The 22,659-nt window shown below is 45.4% G+C and overlaps 1 protein-coding gene across 7 annotated transcripts in view; it reads right to left on the bottom strand.

Moving 5' to 3' along the window:
- The window catches only part of C19H16orf78 (chromosome 19 C16orf78 homolog), a 44,901-nt gene that overhangs the window by 2,920 nt on the left and 19,322 nt on the right, over positions 1-22,659 (bottom strand). Inside the window, exons 1-4 of one of the 7 annotated variants that reach the window (XR_009560113.1) lie at positions 14,126-14,265; positions 12,825-13,373; positions 10,249-10,362; positions 8,428-9,785 (exon numbers count right to left, since the gene is read on the bottom strand). Coding sequence is in view for 1 of the 7 variants with exons in the window: in XM_030833074.2 (XP_030688934.2) it covers positions 9,589-9,719; positions 10,249-10,362; positions 14,126-14,278 (398 nt within the window). In the remaining 6 variants the exon portion in view is untranslated. Of the gene's footprint in view, positions 1-8,427; positions 13,374-14,125; positions 14,385-22,659 lie in introns of those variants that run through there. The other 6 variants (XR_009560115.1, XM_030833074.2, XR_009560111.1 and 3 more) reach the window with 6 other exon arrangements.

The following is a 22,659-nucleotide window of genomic DNA, read 5'->3' as shown; positions in this document are numbered from 1 at the left end:
TCAATCTTCTCTCCCTCCCCAGAGAAAATTCACCTAAAGTGAACGTTAGCCTAAAGGGGGGTTAGGGGAAGGTATCAGAGGAGATCAACTTTGAGCTGGATTTTTAAAGGACAGGTAGTTTATCAGATGAAAAAGGGAGGAACAGCATGGGCGGACAGGAGGAACAGCGTGCACAAAGACACACATATATGAAATGAAGTAGTGAGGGTCTGATGTTACCCAAATATGGGGTTTGTACTGAGGGAAATACTGTTGGGACTAGAGCTTGGAGACCTTAATTATTTTCTTGTTAAACATACTCCTCTGTATTTTACAGATTTTTACTTGTGCGAGTGGAATATTTTCTTTTCATTTCTATTTCTAATTGGTGTGACTAGTATAGAGAAAACACTACTGTTTAAATTTTTTTTTTCTGGTACACCAACAACCATACCAGATTTTATTATTATTATTATTTTTTATTTTTGCTGTACGTGGGCCTCTCACTGTTGTGACCTCTCCTGTTGCGGAGCACAGGCTCCGGACGCACAGGGTCAGCAGCCATGGCTCACGGGCCTAGCTGCTCTGCGGCATGTGGGATCTTCCCGGACCGGGGCACAAACCCGTGTCCCCTGCATCGGCAGGTGGATTCTCAACCACTGCACCACCAGGGAAGCCCAGATTTTATTATTTTTTGACTAGAATTTCTTGAGTTTTGTAGAAAGGCAATCGTATCAGGAGAAAAATGAAAATATATCCCTCCTAATATTTATAAAAATTATGTACTCTTCTTGACATGTTGCATTTGACAGACCCTCCAAAACAATGTCAATAATGATGATAGCAGTCATGCCTCATTTTGTTCCTGATTTTAATTAAAGTGATCCAGCATTTCATCATTTAGAATATTTGCCACTATTTTTGGAACATGTTTTATAATATTTAGCAGCTTTGCTCTTGGTTTACGTAGAGTTTTTATTAGTCATAATTGCTTGATTCTATTTATTGCTTTTCTATCATCTACTGATCATATGGTTTTCCTTTAATTTCTTGATGTAATAAATTCTGTTATTAGATAGCTTGATATGGATTAACCGAACCATTCGTAACCTGCTATAATAAATCCCACCTGGTCACGGTTTATTATTCATTTCATACGTGGATATATTTGCTATATTTTCATACATTAAGTCTGTTTGCTAAAATTTTTAAAATCATTTAAAAATCATCTATTATTGTGAGATTGGCCTGCTTTTTGGCCTAATCTTTTAAGTTTAAGGTTATGATGGCTTGTCAAATTAATGCACAAATGTCTGTATTTTATATGACCTGCAATAGTTGAAGTGACATTGGGATTATTTGCTTTTTAAATGTTAGGTAGAACTTGGTGTGAAATCATTTGTCCTGGTGCCTTTTGTAGTGGGAAAATGTCTGCCATCTTTCAATTTTTACCTCAGAAATTGCTCTATTCAACTTTTCTACTCTCTACTATGTCCATTTTGATAACTTATAGTCTGATAGGAAATTATTCATTTATGCTGGATCTTCAAATGTATTGTGTAGATGTGCATATAGTATTCTATTATAATTCATTCAATGTATTTCTTGTCTTTGCTTATGCATCCTTTCTCATATAAAATCTTGTATATTTTTGACTCTTCTTTTGACAAGGCTCATGATAACTTCATACTGTTTGTCACTTGGTTTTTGAAAAAGCTAGCTTTGGATTTATCCTTTTAACTACTTTTAATCTTGTATTTCATTAATCTTAGCTGGTATTTAATGTATTAATTCTCTCTTTTTCATATTATTTCTTCTATATCATTAAATTAATAAAAGTGTTAATTTTTTTGTTTTATACAGACAAGAACGACTACTTTTAGTTTTTGCTGTAAATTTTCTTCTGGGCATAGATTTCGCCTTCATCCCATGGATTTTGGTATGAAACAGACTTATTTTCAATAGTTTTTTTCTTTGAAATAATGGTATTTTAGGAGTGTTTCTTAATTTCTGTTGAGATTATCTTTTCATTTTAATTCTAATTATTGCTTTAGGATACTGTAGGTGGCCCTAAAGTCTTTACTATTGTGAATGTTAATGTTTTCTTTTGATGAATATGCAGATGATTTTTAGAAATATTCTTTGGCCACAGAAAAATGTGTGTTCTCTGTTCAACTATAAAGTTGTGGTTTGTTAATTACATTGTTAGATTCTTCTAGGCACTTACTGCAATTGCCTCTTTGAGCTGTCTATTGGGTTCTGAAAGAGGTATTTTGCAGTCTCCTACTATAACTTTATTTTTGTCAGATTCTCTTTGCATTTCTAAATGTTTATCTATTTAACTACTATTTTTTTGTTGTGTGTAGGTTTATTGTTATTATTTGTTCTCTTTAACATTTTAAAATATCCCTCTTTTACCCTGTTGTTTCTTTTGGCCTTAAGTCCACCTCATATGTTTGCATTTCTTGTTATCTCTTTGCCTATCTTTTTTTCATTCTTTCTGTAGCGCGTGATTTTAAGTGTGTCTCTAGATTTTGATTTTTAAACCAATTATTTCCTAATTTGGTGCCTCTGCCCTCTTCTAGGGCATTTTCTATAGATGAATGGATAAATGGCTGAGAAAGTCCCTGAATATTTCTGAATTTGCAAATATCATTCATTCACCCCGACGGTAACTTATATATGGGCTGAGGATAGGATTATGAGGTTATAAGTCTTTGCTCTCAGTAGTCTATAGGTGTTCATTTCACTTCTAGATTGATGCTAATTTGACTCTTTTTCCTTTGTAAGTAAGTTGTTCTTCCTGTAAGCTTGCAAGATTTCATAAATAAAATTCAGGAATTTTACCAGGATATGTCTGGGGGAGTCTAGACCTTCTACAATTACATAAATGGAGGCACAGTGGCCTGGAGAGAAGCTTTGACTTGCCCCAGGTCTCATAATGAGTCAGTGGCTGAACTGGAATCTTTATGTCCAGCATGGCTCTCTAAACTGACAGCTGGCCCCTAATAGAGTGATAGGGTCAGGTGGTGTTAGCAGTCTGTGCATGGTGGAAATTGGTCCTATGTTCCAGGAGAATCCTGAGCTACACATCTTCATTGACACAAATTGAAATCCCTTGGAGAAAGGGCCATAGCCTTTCCTGAGACATCTGATCCTCTTCTGGGTCAAGGTAGGTCTCACGTAGGAAAGAAGAGTAGTAATAGAAAGGGTAATGATAATTTTACATATTAGCTAACACTTACTGCATAACTTATGTGCCAGGCAGTGTTCTAAAGCCTTTCTAAGGAGGGGGGCAACTACAGTCTCACAACCATGTCACATCCATTGAACAAATGGGAAAGTGGAGGATTGGAGAGATTAAGTCATGTGCCCAAGATGCCATAGACAGTGGCGGATCCAGGAAAATGTGAACCCAGGTTGTCAGTGCCTTTTTCTGGGAGCCTGTCCTGGCTACCCTCTCGGACAAAATGTCCCATGTTCCTGAGTCCATGGCTGAACAGATAAGTTAAGATTTCTGGTGAGCTATGTTTGGGACTCCAGGGACTACTCTGTATTCATAGAGACAGAGTTGGTAACTGCCCTCCAACTCTCTGCATTAGGAATGCACCTGGCATGGACAGAATGCTCTGAGCATAGTGGGCAAGGAGAGAAAGCCAAATGAGTTCCATTTTCTTAGTCTAGATGCTCAGACTTTGTCAAGGTTTACTTTGGAAATGTGTTCTCAATGTTTTCCCAGCATCTTTTAGTGGCCCTTAGCCAGAGTCACCTTTCAAAAATTCAAATCTAACTTGGTAGTTTACTTCCTAAAATTTTTCAATGACTTGTCATTGCACTCGATCAGATTTGTGCTTTGGAAAAGCCAATGTGAGACTTCTGCTTTCAGCCAAGATAGGGTAACAGGGACTGGATTTATCCTTCCATCTTAAGCAGCTATAAAGTGGGGCCTGATACATGAAACAGGCTTTTTCAGACATTGGACAACAGGCAACTCAGGGCAGTGGCCCTTGAGAAAAGGAAGAGGTGAGTCCCATGGGAGCCCCAGCTGAGAGCTGGGAGATGCTTCCAGGTTGCAGCACAGGGAGGGGAAAACCTAGATAGTATCTAGCAGTTTCCCTGAGTTGGGGAGAGAGAATAGACAATTTAAATGGGCCAAGGAAGCTAGAATTCACAGGGCAGAGTAACAGGAGAAAACTGCATGGAGAGCTGCAGAGATCTGCAGAAGCTTCTCTCAGCTGAATACTAGTTATGCAGGAGAGGAAACTACATAGATAGAACTGGTAGACAAGAACACTAAAACAGCTATTATAACTGTATAGCTCTGTATGTTCAACAAAGCTTGAGCATGCTAAGGCGAGACACAGAAGGTTGAAAATGACCCAAATTGAAATTCTAGACATGAAAACTACAATGTCTAGTATGAAAAATACATTGGGTGGGATTAATAGCAGAGTAGATATGGTAGAAGGAAAAATCAGTGAATTTGAAGACATAGCGACAGACACTATACAAAATGAAACACAGAGAGAAAAGACTGGGGAAAAACCCTACTGAGCTGCAGAACTTCAAATATGTGTAATTGTGGTGCCTGAGGAGAGGAGGAGAGTGGAGGAGTGAAAATATATTTGAATAAATAATGGTCCAAAATTTTCCAAATATGATGGAAACTATAAAGCAAGAATCTCAACAAACCCCAGACACAAACACAAGAAACATGAAGCAAATGACCTCAAGACACATCATAATCAAGATGCTTGAAAACTTCCAAAGAAGTCAGAGGAAAAAGATACGTTACAGGGAACACATAAATAAAGATGACAGCCAACTTCTCACTGGTGACAATGCAAGCTAGAAGGCAGAGCACAACTTTAAAGCATTGAAGAAAAAAGCTTGTCAGTCTAGAATTCTACACTCAGCAAAAGTACCTTTCAGAAACAAAAGTGAAATAAAGACCTTTTCAGATATATAAAAGCTGAAGGAATTTGTCACCAACAAGCCCACACCATAAGAATTGTTGAAGGAAGACCTTTAGGCAGAAGGAAATGACTCCAGGCAGAAAGCTGGACCTGTGTGAAGCAATGAAGAGCACTAGAGATGTTAACTATGGATAAACACTGAAGTCTTTCTAAAAGATATTTGCTTAAAGCAAGAGTAATAACACTGTATTGTGGGGTTTATAATAACTTATGGAGAAATACAATGAATGGCAACAATAGCCTGAGGGTTGGGAGAGGAGAAATGGAAGTATACTCTTGTAAGTTCCTTATGTTCTACGTGAGTGATACAGCCTATGAGGTGAAGGGAGGCTGTGATATGTCAAAGATGAATCCTGTCAGCCCTAAAGCAACTACTAAGATAGCACAACAAAGAGTTATAGTTCACAAGCCAACAAAGAAGATAAAATGGAATCACAAAAACTACTCAGCCCAAAAGAAGGCAGAAAAACAGGACGGGGAGGGCAAAGAATAGATGGAATAAATTAGAAACAAATACCAACGTGATAGGTTTAAACTCAACCATATCAATGATTACATTCAGTGTAAATGGTCTAAATATCCCAATGGGAAGATTGAAATTGTCAGACTGGATTGAAAGTAATGCAAGGCCCAATCGTCTGCTGCCTCTAAGAAACTCCCTTTAAATATAAAGACCCAAATAAATTAGAAAGGCCAGTTTGGTAGCCATAGAGGAGGAAAGCTATTGGAGGTTCTTAGGGTCGGGGTTCAACTTAAATAATAGTAGTTAAAGTGGAGAGGAAGTGAAAGGCATGAAAGGTATGAGGGAGGTACAATCTCCAGGACCCAGTAACGGGTCATAAAGGGTCGTGGAGGGAGACAACTTCTGACTTGGGTCACTGTGCTGGGCCAGTGCTAGCCCGTGCGATGGCCCCTGTGAAGGCGAGGCATGGGGGTTTGCGGAGCCTGAGGGACATCCAAGCTAACACTGGGAGCAGGCATGTAGATGGAACTCAGGAGAAAAGGCTGTCTGGAGATTTGAATTTGGAATTCACTAGACAGTGGTTAAAGCCACTCCTTTGGATAGAATCAGCCAGGAAACTTGTATAATGGGATGAGAATGGCAGTACTGATCAGTGGGGAATTCAGAGGGGAAATTTAGGTCTGGGAAGGGGGAAAGAAGGGAAGGTTGGTTAGTAGCAAGTTAGAAATATACGAGGTTAATAAATTTAAGTGGAGATTATGTGCGGGTCAGAGAAGCCTTAATGGAATCAGATGAAGCAGGGGAAAGAAGCCCATCAAATGGGAATATTTTGCATCCTTTATTCACAGAAGTGAGGTGACCCAAGACCGCAGCTTCAGCTTAGCCATATGGATCTCTCTTTTTTTTTTTTTTTTTTTTGCGGTACGCGGGCCTCTCACTGTTGTGGCTTCTCTCGTTGAGGAGCACAGGCTCCGGACGCGCAGGCTCAGCAGCCATGGCTCACGGGCCCAGCCACTCCACGGCATGTGGGATCTTCCCGGACAGAGGCACGAACCCGGGACCCCTGCATCGGCAGGCAGACTCTCAACCACTGCGCCACCAGGGAAGCCCCCATATGGATCTCTTGCTGCCTTGCGTCTGGGTTGGGCTGAACTAGAGGCTGTACTGGGAGGGGGGCAAGGAGTCAACATGTATGGTGAGCCCTCAGAGGGGACCAGGACAGGGTGGTGAAAGAGGAAAGAAAGTAGAAGAAAGCGTGCTCAGGGAACTCAAGGGGGGAGAGGCAATGGAGGAGAAGGGAGTGGCAGAGGCTGTGGCATCCTGAATGTGCCACATGGTAATCAGTGGAAGGCCAGGGGCATTTCAGCAGTTTAAAGGGAGTGAGTGGGAGTTTTTGTGAAAATTAGGTGAGGTGACAAAGGCGAAACAGTCTGCTCTGAAAAGCAAAAGTATTCCACACGGGTGTTGTCACCGTTGTTCCTATTAGCTTCGGTGCTCTGGAGCCAGGGACAGTTAATATCATTCGTTCAGAGCGCTCACAGTGTTTTGCAGATCCTGATTTTGTGGCCATCACAACACTGGAAACACAGAAGAGCAGGAGTGGTTGTGATTGCACAGGCTGAGCTGTCACATTCCAGTCCCGAAGGTGGTGGGGAATGTTCGATGGTCATGCCCACCAGGTCACACAGAACCATGACGTGGAGAGAGGAAAGAGCTTACTCTTCCGACAGGGAACTTGGGACACACAGGGGATCTGGTTCTTGAAAATGACGCTAATGATCTGGGTGTTGAGTGGGGCTGAGGGAGGTTAGAAACAGATGTTCTGGTCTAGAGTACTTTTCCTTGATCTACACTTATCCCCTCTTAGACTCCTGCTTTAGCCCTTAACTGCCTCTACGCGCTTCTTAGAGGCTGCACTCCCAAACCAGATCCTGCTCACTCATTTCAGGCTTCCTGACAGCCTTCACAGTAAGTTCCCCTTGCTGTGCCCAGGCTCAGCACTGACTCAGTCCTGGGTGCCACACCTGGATGCGCAGGTGGTTCCTGGATGTCTCTGAACAGCTGCTGCACTTGAGGGGCGTGAGCACCTGCTGACCCCCAGTGGCCATTGGTTGTATTACATTAGGAAAGGGAAGACTGCTCTCCAACAGGGTGGTTTTGTGCGAGACAGGGCTGGGCAGATGCAGGGGGAACTGCAGAAGACCAAATAGCTGGTGAGTCAGCCTGCCTGGCATCCTTGTTCAGTGAAATGAAAAAAATGAATCGACTTGCATGAGAGTTTCTCTTAGGGAAGGAACTGCCTTTGTTTAGGAAAATATCTTGATAGATTACATTGAGCGTGGAATGAGACAGTGAAACAAAGGAAACAAGGTGATCCCTTGATGTAAGAAGCCAATGGGAATGTGCGGGGCAAGGAAGGCAGAGGATGGAATGGAGGGGAGAGGAAAGAGGGAAGAGGGAGCGCTGGGCAGAACCAGGACTAGAGTGAGACAAACGAGGTACCCAGGGGACAAAATTTAAGGAGGTGCTTGCTCTCAGGCTCATGAAAGTGCAGGGTTGGCACCTGAGAGAGGGCACCTCCTTAAATCTTGTGACTTGGGTGCTTGGGGTTGAGGAAAACATCTGGAGGCCACCCCTGCAGGAAATGTAGCCAGAGAAATCTCCTGGTGGCAGGGGACAAGGACTTTGAAGAACAAGAGGGGATTGTAATCAACTTCTAATACGTTTGCTGTGAAGTCTGTGATGTAATTATTTCCCTTTGCTGCCCGAAATCTTCAGTAAAGTCTGCTTATACATAAAGGCTTCATGTGAAAGGTTTGGGGAGAAGTGAAGGAAATGTGTTCTGTGTTTGGGTTGGCAGAGAGCAGGGAGAAGGGAACAGCCACTGGAAGTGAGACCTACAGATGCTCAGGGTCCCAGCAGGACCAGGACACTGAGAGTGACGGGAAACTTGGGGAAGGTGTGGGGCTTCCCATAGGACATAAGTCAATCTCTTTCTACTTTTTAAATAAACTTTTTATTTTGGAGTACTTTAAGATTTACAGAAGAGTTGCAAAGATGGTACAGAGAGTTCCTATACACCCTTCACTCAGTTTCCCCTAATGTTAACATCTTACATAAGCAGGGAACAAGCAGTTAACATGGGCACATTACAGAGCTTTTTTGGGTCTCACCAGTTTTTCCACTGAAGACCTAATTTAGGATTCAGTCCAGGATCCTGCCTTGCATTTAGAGCCAATCATATTTAATTCTTAGTGGCAAGTAACTACAGTTTGGTTACAATGACTTTTTCAATGAAAAAGAAAAAAAGAGCTTTTCTTGGGCACAATGGGGGAAGTTTGTACAGGAGAACGAGCCCTTACTTGAAGGCTGTTGCTCCTCTTTCTTTGGGCTAATTGGAATCCCTTCCAGATTTCTTTTTTACCATACGCCTCCATCCCAAGGGGGCAGGCACAATAAATGCATCTGTTTTTCCAACACAGCCCACCAGAGGATGTTAGCAAAATGTTTACTTAGAAATAACCATTTGCTAACATTTATTGAGCACCTACTCTGTATCAGGCTAAGTATGTTCTGTGCCTCAACCCACAACTATACTGTGAGGCAGGTCATGTTATGTTTCATTTTATGGATGTGAAAACTAGACCCCAGAGTTGGAGTGGCTTGGGATTATATAACATCTCATATACAATTGTTATCTATTGGTGGGGCTGGGATTTGAACTCAGGCAGTCTTGGCAATCGGTATCTGGCATAACCCAAGCCCACCTCTTCTTGGGTGCAAGCGTCACCTGGCAGATTTCAAGCCAGCAGGTGTGGTTCCTTCTGTAGCACCTTGACATTGTCACAGTATCTAAACTAATTAGATCATTTGGACATGAGGTTGATGTCACCAAAATGGCTTCAGGAACCTGGGGGACATTATACTGGCTTCCTGAGAAGAGAACACCCTGGTGCCAGCTGAGCCTTGACATCCGCTCGCCTCCTGTCCAGGTCACACCCCCTTGCGCTGTGATTCTCCAAACAGTCACGTGGGGCTCCTGCATCCACAGAGGTTGGGTTGACATGGATGGTGCTGCCCTAAGGATGCTGTGAGCTTCTGGTCCCTCTGATAGGAGGACAGTTCTGAGGACAGTTCTGGCATCCGGACCAAGGCGCTTCCCTTACCAGATTTCTAGGCGCATCCTTGGGGTAGTTGCCCGGGGTCATGCTGCTGAGGCGTTTTCCCTTTGCTTCCACTCCGTAGAGCCTTCGGTGTAGGGCGGAGGCTTCCCCGTCCTTTCTGGAGCTTTGCGCTGAGGCCTGGGAGGGGAGCTGGAGAGACATTACAGGCTAGAGAACGGGGATCTGGCTCCGCCTCCTTCATTCCTGAAAGGAACAAGTTCAGGGGCTTGCTGAAAGGCAGGCGAGGGGGCCTAAGGAGAGTCCTGCTCTGGGTGCTGGGACACTGGGACAGGGATGCACACTGGTGTCTGCTCACCAGCGCCTCCCTTCTGTCCCTATAGCTCAGAGGGAGGCCATGAGGGACCTTGGAAACCACAGCCTTCGCTGGCGGTCTCCTCTTTCCAGTGGCACTCCTGAGTGATTTAGGGGAGGGAGGTGGCACCCGGGAAGAATGAACTCTACCACAGGGGTGCAAGTCTTCCCACCGGGGTGTGCAGAGTGTTGGGTGGGGGCTGGATGGGTGGAGGGGGCAGGTGATCCATTTGGGTGCTAGTGTGGGGCAGGAGTGAATTTTAGAGCTTTAAATTTTAAAAAAAGTAGCCGATCCCATGCAGGAGCAGAGTGGGTGCCCCTCCTTCACGTGGAGACAGTGGTGGGGCTGTGTCACCTGCTTAGAGAATGCCACCTGGTGGTTCCCTCCCTGCTGTTTCTGGACATTTTTGGCTTTCTTTTCTTCCTTCACAGGTGCTGCAGAGAGCGTCACCACCTTGGGTTTGTTCTTCTGAAAGAACAGGGAGAAAAACCCAGTGGCTGACCCACTGGGCACAGACCAGCCCTGCACCCTGCAGAGTGGAAGGTGCCACCCAGCTTTTGCACCCACTCTGGCGCTCCCTTTCCCCCTCGCAGCCCCTCTGCCTCCTGACGCACCCGGTGTCCATATCACACCGCCCCCAGGATGGCCTTCCAACCCCAGGTCTGGCTGTCCCTGTCCACCTCAAAATCCATCACTATCGCCCTCCACGTGAGGGCCCCATGCCCCAGCCTGGTAGGTATTCCTTCTGGCCCTCAGATGGCCTCTCTCCCTGCCACTTCCCTACCGCGACCTCCAGTCTTCAAGCCCAGCCAGGGCTGCTCCCTCTGCCCAGAACCCCTCCTCTCCTTGCCCCACTCCCACCCCGTCTTGTCCTCCCAGAGCTGTGATCACAAGGCCTCCTGCCTTTCTATTTCCCTGGGTGTTCCTGTCTGCCTGCTGGGAAAGGAAGGTCAGGCACATGCACGTCCATTCAGAGCACGTGTGCTTGGCCCGAAAGCTGCCACCAGGAGCACCCAGGGAAAGAGTAAGGCTCATTAGGGAGCGGCAGGGCCCATCGGGGGAGGAGCCCACAGACGCACATCCAGGCCCATGTCTAAGGGGTGCGCATGGGGTGCTGGAGCATCGTGGGGAAGCTGAATCATCTAGGTCTCCTCTTCGGGTGTGCCGTAGGGTGTCGGGGTCATGGGGTGACGGCTGGGACTGGTCTCCAGGGCTGACGGCCCGGCTTGCAATCCTGCTCTAGGGCTGAGTGTCTGAGCAACCTTGGGCAAGGGACGGCTCTCTCTGAGGACGGGGACGGATAGCAGAACCTACTGCATAGGGTCATAGTGGGAAATACATGAATCACTGCGCAGAAGTGTTAAGCCCTCCATGAATGTTAGCCACACTGTATGGGCGGAAGGAGGGTTTGGATAAGCCATCTGGATGTGTGGAGGGAAGCTGTCCAAGGTCCTGCTTGAGGCCATCAAAGGACGGGGTGCTACGCAACTTCGGGGTTTTGTTTGGAGCTTTGCCAGGGCTGATGCTGCAGGGTGATTAGAGAGAGACTAAGGCCGGCTCCCCCGCGGGTGACCCACCTCCCACCTTCTCCTCTCAACCCTCAGCCTCTCCTCAAGAGTCACCTGAGTAGCTACCAGCCCCCATTTTTGGAGGAAACTGAGTGGAATGGATGTGGTGATACCACAGACCCGAGGAAACTGCAATAGCCACGATTCAGTGGCCCCTGTGGCTGAGACTTTGAGACTTCAGGGGTCTTCATGGATGGCAAATGGATAACAAGGGGTACAGCCCTCTGGGTAGCTCCATAATCGTGCTGAAGTGGAGAAAAGCCTGGATTGCCAGGAGAAGGGAGAGGAGGCTGCGGACAGCACCCCTCCAACCGTCTTCACTAAAGGGTCCCCCGCCACCTGCCATACGAGACCTGCCACGGGAGCATCACCCTCTCTCTCAGGAGCGTCTTTCAAAATACAAATGTTTCTGGCGAGGGTAATGATGCTTGAAGATTTAACTGTATTTTCAGATTAAATTGTTCCCTCCCTGGGTCCAAACTTATTTACAATAAAAGCCACATATAAGGTAAAGCTGTGAAAACATTATTAGAGTATAATCTTATGAGAAATATCATATGATATCGCCTATATGTGGAATCTAAAAAAATGGTACAAATGAACTTACTTTACAAAAACGAAGTAGGGTCACAGATGTAGAAAACAAGCTTATGGTTATCGGGGGGGAAGGGTGGGGGAGGGATAAATTGGAAGATTGGGATTGACATATACATGCTACTGTATATAAAATAGATTACTAATAGGAACCTGCTATATAGCACAGGGAACTCTAGTTAATACTCTGTAATGGCCAATATGGGAAAAGAATCTAAAAAAAAGAGTGGATATATGTATATGTATAACTGATTCACTTTGCTGTACTCCTGGAAATAATACAACATTGTAAATCAATTATACTCCAATAAAAATTTATAAAAAAGGAATATAATCTTAGTATGAAGAGATGGGATCAAACATATTCATCATAGAACTGATTTCTGCGAATGAGTTCTGAGAGGCCCAAAAATGGGGGGAAGGGGGAGGGTAGGTAAATCACTAACGCCTTAGAGTAAAATACGTTTGTCAGGTGTGTTTACACGTATCTGATGGAACTGGCACTCCAGATCTCTCTGACTATAATTGACAAGTAAGCACATAACCAGAACAGGAGCTCCTCTGAAGGGCAGGGGCCACTGAACCGGGTGAAGCAGGAGAAGGGGAGGTGGTGATGGTGCGTGGGCCTGACAGCCCACGAGCTTGGAAACTGGAGAAATCTGAGGTTGAGCCCTGGCTCGGCCCCTCACTAGCTCTGTGAGCTCAAGCAAATGATTCCTCTTCATCTCAGCTTCTTATCCTTCAGCTGGTGGTAAGAACGGTGCCTACCTTGTAGCCTTGCTGGGAGCAGTTGACCAGGCAACTCACTGCAGTAAGCACAGGGCCTGGCACACAGGAAACACTTAATAAAAGTTATCATTGTTCTTAGTAATGCCGTTTTCACCCATTTTTCTCTGGGAGCCAGGGCAGTGAAGATTAGGTGGCATCCTCTGCAGAGGAGACCACTTTCCAAGGACATGGCTTCATTTTGTGTAGACGATGGGCCCAGAGGGGAACTCTGGGGGAAACTGGGGCAAAATTGGTTGTCATAGTTCCTGGAGAAAGAGGAAAGGGTGGTGCCACAGACTGAATGTTTGTGTCCCCCTAAATTCCTGTGCTGAAATCCTAACTCCTTACGTGATGGTGTCAGGAGGTGGGGACTTCAGGAGGTTGTTATGTCATGAGGGTGGAGCCCTCATAAATGGGACTAGGGCCTTAAAAAAGGGCCCCAGAGAGCTCTCCTGACTCTTCCTCTTTATCAGGATATAGCAAGGAGGCAGCCGTCTATGAACCACGAAGCAGATCTTCATCAGACACCAAATCTGCTGGCACCTTGATCTGTAAGAAAGAAATGTCTGTTATTTCTAAACCACCTGGTCTATGGTATTTGGTTGTAGCAGCCCAAATGGACTAAGACAGGAGGTTACAACTAGTTCTAATGCAGGATAGAAAGGAAGAGGTATGTTAGCAGGAGTCCCAGTGGAGATAGTGGAGGTGGAGAATGCCCTCTGACCCTGGGACCATCATGTGGATATGGAAGTGCCTGGGGACAGTGGGAGGACCCATTCTGAGATCATCAAGACACTAGACGCTATTGCCTCTCAGCCCTTCTCCAACACTGACCAAGATGGCTTTAAGGTCTCTTCACCTCGACTAAACTAGGTAGGTTTCTTCCTGACTCTAGGACCTTGACCTCCCTTTTCCTAGAACAATTCCTTTAGACAATTTACACCTGTAAATTCTTTCTCTGCCCCTCTGAGATGTAAATCTTCTCCCAGCCTCTTGCCCAGCTTTATAATCCAGGAATGTTTTTCTCCAGAGCTTGGGAGCCATCCCTTTGAAATGCAATCATCAGGAAGGATAGCATTCCCACCTCCCAGTCTCTGTGGGAGGGTAGGAGCCTAACTACATAGGGATAATTAGCCCACAAGGGTGGCCCGATCACAGTGACAATCTCTCCCCATGTCCTCCGGTGCTTTTCTACTGGCTCACCCCAGTGCTGCAAACCCTCCCCTCACCCCATCACATCATGCAGTAGTAGTCTCGAATGAAGCCTTCCCTGCAGGTTTTCTTTGACAGTAAGTACACACCTGGAGAGCTTGCTTCTTCTTCCCCTGCCTCCGCTCCAGCCACTCCAACACCCGCGCGAGGTCTGACATCTGCCTCTCCTCGGCCGTCCTCCACACATGCTTCCTCTCTGTGGGCAGGGAATCCTTCAAGTCCTCTGATTGCTCTGTCTTCATGGAGCCTTGGTCATGCCTTGGGCGGAAAGGTGGCACACGCTTGCTTTGTTGAACCCTCTGCCTCTGGTTGCTGGCCTGGATGACTCAGATGGTAGGGTTTTGTCCCCTAGATGTGAACATAAATGTGAACATAAAGGGCAGCGTTAGGCCAGAGCCGGGATATTAACCTTCAAGGGTAGGAGATCCAGAGGGTGATTGTGAGGTCACTGTCAGGCTGTGCATGGGGGTCAGAGTGGAGCAAGACACTGGTTTCCCCTCATGGCCACTGTCCCTCTTTAGGCACTGTCCATCACTTGGACTCTGCCACAGCCTCCTTTATGGGCTCTCCACCTCCATTTCTACAGAGATCTTATTAAAACAAAGCTCAGCTCACATATCTCCTCTTCTCCAAAACCTTCAATGACTCCTTGTAGCTTATAAAAAAAAATCTAAAATTTCTTAGTCTGGTAGGCTTTCCACAATGTGCTCTAATTAGAATGAAGATTTGTATAGCCTTAATTAGTTTTATAGTCATTGAACAGATAGTTATCAGATGCCTACTATGTGCCAGACATGGTGCTGGAGATACAACACAAGATGAAAACATAGTCAGACCTTCTAAAACTTATGGACTAGTGGGAAAGACAAAACAGCAGTCAAATAATTACCCTGTGAATCCATAATGACAAATGAAGATGAGTGCTCTGAAGGAAAGGAATATAATCCTAAGAACTAAACAAAACAAAAGAACTAGACTTGGATGGGTAATGAGTAGATCTCACTTGGGGAGTGGCTGGAGTTAAAGGGTAAGCTGGTCTCAATGGGGCTCTGGACCAGGGGGACAAGCATGTGCAAAGGCCCTGTGGCAGGATGGAAGCAGGGAACACTTGAGGAATAGCAGAAGGCCAAGGTGGCTAGTGTACTCGGTAATGAGAAATGATGCTGGAGAGGTGGGCAGAGGCTGGACCAGAGAGCACCTTGGAGATCACAGGTTTGCTGAGACTGGGAAGGAAAGGGAAGCAAAGGGAAAACAATAAAGGGAATCAAACATAAGGGAGGGAGTGATATGATCAAGCTTCCTTTTTTCTTTTTATTGATGGAAACTATATGCAGAAGTGTGCCAGAATCACAAGTAACTAATGCTCCAGAAATTCCCCCTTATGGCCCCTGCTAGTCACTACCTCCCTCCAAAGGTAAGCAGTACTCTGACTTCTAATTTCATAGATTTCTTTTGTCTGTTGGAGTTTTCTATAAATAGAATCATACACATGTAGTCTTTTGTATCTGGCTTCATTTGTTTTACAATATATTTGCAGGATTTTAGCAATGAATTCTTTAGTCTTTGTGTATGTAGAAATGCTTTTATTTTTGCCTTCATTTCTGAAGAAAAATTTGCTGGATAATAGAATTTTTGGTTAACCATTTTTTTCAGCACTTTGATGTGTTATTTCATTCTCTTCTGCCTTTCGTTGTTTTATGTGGGAAGTCGGCTGTTGATCATATTGTTACTCTCCTGCATATAAGTCATTTTTCTCTTGCAGATTTTTCTCTTTCAAATGTCTGCTATGATGAGTCTAGGTGTGAATCTCTTTGTATTTATCCCACTTGAGATTTGTTGAATTTTTTGGATATGTATTTAATGTCTTTAAATACATTAAATTCTGGAAGACGTTGGCCATTATTTTTTCCATTATTTTTTTCCTGCCCTTCTCTCTATTTCTGGACTCCCATTATACATCTGTTGGCAGGTTTAATGCTGTCCCTCTGGTCTCTAAAGCTTTGTTCATTTTTCTTCAATTATTCTCTTCTCTGTTCTTCAGATTGGATAATCTCTATCAGTCTATCTTCAGGTTCAATCTTCTTTCCTCTACCATATATAATCTGATGTTGAGCCTTTCTAGTATAATGTTCATTTCAATTGTACTGTTCAAGCCCAGAATATCCCCTTTTGAAAAATAATTTCTTTCTCCTTATTCAGAATCTCTCTTTCTTGATTCATTGTTGTCATGCTTTCATTTAAAATTTAAAACATAGTTTACTTTAGTTCTTTGACCATATTTTAATAGGTATTTAAAGTCTTTCAATTCAACATCTGGGAACACTCAGACAGTTTCTATTGACAGCTGTTTTTCTGAGTATGTGTCATACTTTCCTGTTTCTTTGTATAACTTGTAATTTCTTTTCGTTGACAATTGGACATTAAAAAATATAGTAGTAACTTTGGTTTCTGATTCACCCCTCTGCCCTCAAGGTTTATTGTTACTGTTTTTTCATTTGTTTATTTTTAAAGTAACTTCTTCAGGCTCTGTGAATCAGACAATCCCTGTCTGGGAATCTGGGAATCCTGTCTTCCCTATGGTATGTAGCTGCTGAAGTTCTGATTAAATTTTTTATATTCTTGTTTATATATTTAAGTCTAGCTTCCTAAGCATTGTCTCTGTGTCTACACCTGCATATCAGATTGGACAGAGATTGTGCTCAAACACCTCAATTATCTGTCCTCTGCTGATTAGTCTGTGTGTGGGTAGGGGAACCGTATCAGTTATCATGTTGCTACATGACAGATCATGTAAAAAAAAGCATTTTCTACCACACAGTTTTTCTGGGTCAGGATTTTGAGTGTGCTTTAGCTGGGTCCTCTGACTCAAGCTAAAATCAAGCTGCTGGCCAGGTTGATTGGCCCAAAAGGCTTGACTGGGAAAGGATGTACTTCAAAGCTCCTCATCTGGTTGTTGGCAGGACTGGGTTCCTTGCAGTCCATTGAACTGAGTTCTTTCCTTGCTGGCTGTTGGCAGAAGGCCACCCTCAGTTCTCTGTGACATGTGCCTCTCCATAGGGAAGCTTACAACATGGCAGCTTGCTTCATCAGAACAGCAAGGGAGAAGAACTAAAGAGAGAATGAGAGCAAGAAAGAAGTCAGTCCTTTATAACCTAAACTTGGAAGTGACATCTATCACTTCTGCCATGTTCTATTTATTAGAAGCAAGTTGCTATGTCCAGATAACATCCAAAGGAAGGATTACACAGGGCAGTAATCCTAGAGGTGAGGATCATTGGGAACCATTTTAGAAGATGCCTATCCCAGGAGCACATTCAAAATTCAGGCCATTTGCACACGGTCCTTATCATTTGCTTTCTACTGGGCTCTTTCTTGTCTCCTTCACACACATTCACAGCCTCGGGGCTGGCCAGGAGCCTGTGGCTTGATTGAGTCCTTTCTAGTTTCTGCGGTGCATGCATGCAGCTTTGGCCAGAAATATATATGCCCAAACACAACGGCAACATTTGTCCAGTGGAGTTGTTGGCCTACCTGCTTTTCTGACTTGGAGATTTTCACTTAAACCAACAAGGCTGCCAAGAGTGGGTGCTGCTCTCTGATCCAAATCCAGTGAGCCCCCTTTAACCAAACCAGAGAAACTGCCCCACCTTGGTGCACCCTCCCTTCGGACTGAACTGGGAGGAGGGGAATGGGAGCCGCCTCCGGCTAGAATGCCATAGATTCTCACTGTTATTGCCCACATTTCCAGTTTCCAAGCACAAGTGCTGCTCCAATTGTTGTTGATGTCGAGTGCTGCATGGTTGTTTTGATCAATTTTGCCCAGCTTTATAATTGTGTTTTGGGGAGAGGATTTACCATATTCTCACTCAGCCGGAGGCAGAAGTCCCCTGTCAATGCACACTTTACGTAACACATTTTGGAAGACCCCCTTTGCTATCTTGCAATAAAATACACATATTTAAAAAAATTACTATAATCCTCCAAACAACAACAAAAAAAGAGAAATTAAAAAAATATAGTCTTCCTTTGGGTGTATGTCAATATTTTAATGTGTGGTCTCACTAAAATAGAAGACGTGTCTCCCCAATTTTCCAAACACCTCTGAGGGAATGGTACAACTCCACTGAAAACCAATGAAATGATCTATTGTAATCAATCAAGAATGGTTAGGATGGGTGGAAGCAGGCAGGGTACAGTCACACAGTCTGTCCCCATTCAGCAGGGGCTGTGGGCTGGGGAGGCAATGATAACTAGGCATCAGTACAGTGAGCAGGTGAGTGAATGAGCAGGTGAGTGAATGGACAATACCTGACGCCTAATCTCAGGCTTCTTCATCCTAGGTTTCTCTTCCCCGAATCTTCAGTAGAGGTCACATGTTTCCAGAAGCCCTATTCTGAGGTTGAAACTGGGGTAGCAGAACTCTACTCTTGTGAACATAAGTATTAGTGCTCTAGGTCATCTGACAGCCATCACTGTCATTTTGAGAGACCAGAGGCCAGGCCACCCAGGTCCCAGAGGATCATCTCACGGGACAGGAGGGTGTTCGAATCAAGGAACGTTTACACATGTGTCTCTGGTGCCAAGCACCGTGCTGGGCACTGAGGAAGGAGGACCCAGAGATTAATCAGAGTCAGTCCCTGCCCTCATGGAGCTTGTTGTTTCCTTAGGGAGACATTTACAAAGCCTGGTGGGCACTGTTGTGTCTCCCCATTCTCCTTCCACTGCTGCCCCTTGTAGTTTGGGTGAGTAAACACGGCTCCAATTTGAGGGAAGGGACCAGATTGGTCTGAGCCAATCAACATGCGGCCTTCCCCAGGTTACCGTGATTGGCACAGTAGGGGCCCAATCAGCATGGAATGGGGAGCTTTTGCTAGAGATGTGAGGAAACAGACTCTCTGTGAATGGTGGGGCATTTGGATGTAAAGCCTGGAATGGTGGTGGTCATTTTGTTCTGATGAGGGAGGGAAGATACCATGAGGATGAACCCCATTCAAAGAGCAGGGCGGAGCCATGAGGCTCACTGAAAAATTGAACCAGTGTCTGAGCTTTTCAGACTTTTAATGTGTAACTCAGCCTGAGTTGTGTTTCCTGTTACTTGCAATCAAAATCTTTTGTGTGATACGAACAGCTAATGCAGGGGAGATGGTGCAGTAGTGACATTACAGAATGTGTTGTGAGAGCACAAGGGAGGGCATGGTAAAGTCCGCTTCGGGGGCTGAGAGAAAACTCCACCGAGGAAGTATTAGAGCTAGGTAGGTCTTAAAGGATTTTGCAGAGTATTTTTTTTTTTTTTTTTTTGGCAGTACGCGGGCGTCTCACTGTTGTGGCCTCTCCTGTTGCGGAGCACAGGCTCCGGACGCGCAGGCTCAACGGCCATGGTTCACGGGCCCAGCCGCTCTGCGGCACGTGGGATCTTCCCGGACCGGGGCACGAGCCCGCGTCTCCTGCATCAGCGAGCGGACTCTCAACCACTGCGCCACCGGGGAAGCCCTGGCAGAGGATTTTGACAATAGGAAAATTACATTCCAGATGGAGGGAACTGCATCGACCAGAGCACGGAGTTGTATGGGGAGGAAATACTCTGTGCGTCTAAAGAGTGGAGACCTGGGGACAGGGAGTGGGGAACTGGTCTGGAACCGGGGTATGAAGGTGCAGGGGTGTTCTGTTGCTTTAGAAAGCTCATTCACTCAACAATCAGCTCGTGAATGCTTCTGATGGGCCAGGTACCTCTAAGTGATGTGTACAGAAATAGGGGCAGGTGGGGAGGAGAGTGGGCAGGCTGAGCTGGAGAAAGGCAGGAAGACACCTGCAGATATAGAAACAGCATCAAATAGAGCACCGTTGCCAGCAAGCCTGGATCCCAAGTCCAGATTGGACCTGGGATTGAGTTGAGGGTTGGATGAAAGAAATGAAGCTTGGGAATTTGGCGATGGAGTGGAGAACAACGCCTTCCCCCTACCCCCCACCAAATAGTACTTATTGAAACAAATTGCAAGACAAGTTATTGACATGATGTTCATTAAGGTTTTAATAAAAAGACATTAGGAGCAGTGGTGCAAAAGAAATAGAAAGTCTTTAATCCATTTTGAGTTGATTTTTGTGTATGGTGTTGGGGAGTGTTCTAATTTCATTCTTTTACATGTAGCTGTCCAGTTTTCCCAGCACCACTTATTGAAGAGGCTGTCTTTGTATATTCTTGCCTCCTTTGTCAAAGATAAGGTGACCATGTGTGTGTGGGTTTATCTCTGGGACCTAGAGTCTGTCATACGGAATGAAGTAAGTCAGAAAGAGAAAAACAAATACCGTATGCTAACACATATATATGGAATCTAAAAAAAAAAAAATGGTTCTGAAGAACCTAGGGGCAGGACAGGAATAAAGACACAGACATAGAGAATGGACCTGAGGACATGGGGAGGGGGAAGGGGAAGCTGGGATGAAGTGAGAGAGTGGCATGGACATATATACACTACCAAATGTAAAACAGATAGCTAGTGGGAAGCAGCCGCATAGCACAGGGAGATCAGCTCCGTGTTTTGTGTCCACCTAGAAGGGTGGGAGGGAAACGCAAGAGGGAGGGCATATGGGGATATATGTATACATATAGCTGACTCACTTTGTTATACAGCAGAAACTAGCACACCATTGTAAAACAGTTATACTCCAATAAAGGTGTTAAAAAAGAAAGAAGAAATAGAAAGTGTGGTCGGGGGAAGATGGTGTTTTTCCATGCTTTCTGTCAGCAGAACCAACATGCAGTCCTGCTCCCAGCTGGCCCATCCCTAGGCTCACTCCTCCTGGCTTTAGAGCCTGGCTCTGTCTTGGGGACAGTGGGTGGGGGCTGGGTTAAGAGAGATGGAAACTCAGTGGGCTGTACCCAGGGAGCCTTGAGCAGCTTCCTCCCTCCCTCTCTGCCTCCTTCCCTTTAACAGATATTCCGGCAGAACCTAGGTAATCAAGAGGTTCTTGGACTGCAATTGAAGAGCCGAGATTGCAAGACCGGACCCCTGAGACATTCCGAGGGTCAGAACTGGAAATGCCCTTGGACCCCTGTAGTACTCGCTCTCATTTCACAGATGAGGTGGAGCCCAGAGCCCAGAGAGACCAAGAGACCTGCCCAAGGTCAAAGCCAAATAGTGAGACCCGGGAATTCCACTAATGATAATGAAGCCCAGAATCTGTAGACTTCCTCCAAAGAATTTTCATATCTATTGCATTAAATCAGGGGTCTCAAATTCAAGTGTGAAGTAGGTAACATAAAGGAGTGGAGCTGGCTGATATAGGCAGTAGGGAGTGAGTGGTGAGGGGGGAACAGGCAAGCTGTCCCTCAGCTATGGCCCATTGTGGCCATGGGGGAATGTCAGCCCCGTGGGGTCAGATCTTGTGATTTTTAAAGAGAAGGCAAAAATCCAACTGTTTATGTGAAATTAGTTGGAAACAAACTTAAAAAGAAATGCTGATTGGACAAAACCCATGTGGCCTTTCTCAGGCCTGGGGTTGCCCGTTTGTAGCCTCTGCCTCATTGGACCCTCACCAGAGCTGGGTGTTATGTCAGTGCAAAGGACAGAGGATGAAATTGAGACAGAGAGAAGGGGAGGTGACTTACTCAAGTCCACTCAGCTGGGAATAAGTACATCCAGGACTGGAACCTGGTTCTCTTGACCCCCAGCCCATGAGAGCACCGTGGGGTTCCAAGAGAAAGGAGTCTGAGAAACAGGGTTCAAGCAGCAGCCCCCCTCAAGAGTCAAGGAGGCCTCGAGTGTTGCGATGGGTTTGAACACACTCCATCCTTCCGGGCTCAGGCTAGGGGATGCCTAGGGGCGAAATCCACAGGGGGTTTTCAGCCTGGTTCTGCATGGTTCCTGTAGAGATGGGCTGTCTTTTTTTACTTCATTTTCTTTGCCGGCATTTTAATACTCAGTATCCTTGCAGTAAACAAGGGCCATTTAAAAAATATATAATCTTATTAGTGAGAACCGGCTTCCCCGTGGCTGGTCCAAGTTCCAGAGAGCAGCCATCGGTCCCCGGTGTTGGCAGGGCAGCTGGGGCGGGTGGCTCTCTCAGAGCGCCACATCTGCCCTAGTTTCTGAGGACACTCCAAACAAATGTCTCAATTAGGCCTCAGGATGGCTGTGCTGTGATTTACATACTTAGAGCCCTGCAGTCTCCTCTGTCCCGGGAATGTCCTTCCTTTGCTCTGCAGGGCTCCAAGGAGGCCACTGCTTCCCAGGGGCGCAGACCTTGGGCTGGACGCCTCTGAAGGTGCTTAAAACGCTGAGCAGCGTGGAGCTGGGGAGACTGGGCTCATCAGGGAGCCAGAGGCCTCGGCCGAGGCTCTCCTGGCTCTGCCTCGTCTGCTGTGTGACCTTGGGCTTGCTGTTTGGCCTCTTTGCTTTTCTAGCAACTAGGACTCCATCAGGAGTTGCAAATCAGCGCATGTGATATTTGGTCCACTGGTGTATCTTATTCAGCCGGCAAAGTGTTTTAGAAATCAGGACATTTCATTAAAAAAATTCAGATCTCTGATCTGTTTAATAAATGGTGATCTGGTATGACTGGGCCGGCACCTTCCCCCTTGAGATGGGGCACAGGCCTTCTGTTGCTACAGTCCCTACCTGGCCAG

Source organism: Globicephala melas, chromosome 19 (genome assembly GCF_963455315.2).
Source record: "Globicephala melas chromosome 19, mGloMel1.2, whole genome shotgun sequence".
Lineage (NCBI taxonomy): Eukaryota > Metazoa > Chordata > Mammalia > Artiodactyla > Delphinidae > Globicephala > Globicephala melas.
Note: the sequence above shows the minus strand (reverse complement) of the source record. Positions and strands in the feature narration are given on the sequence as shown.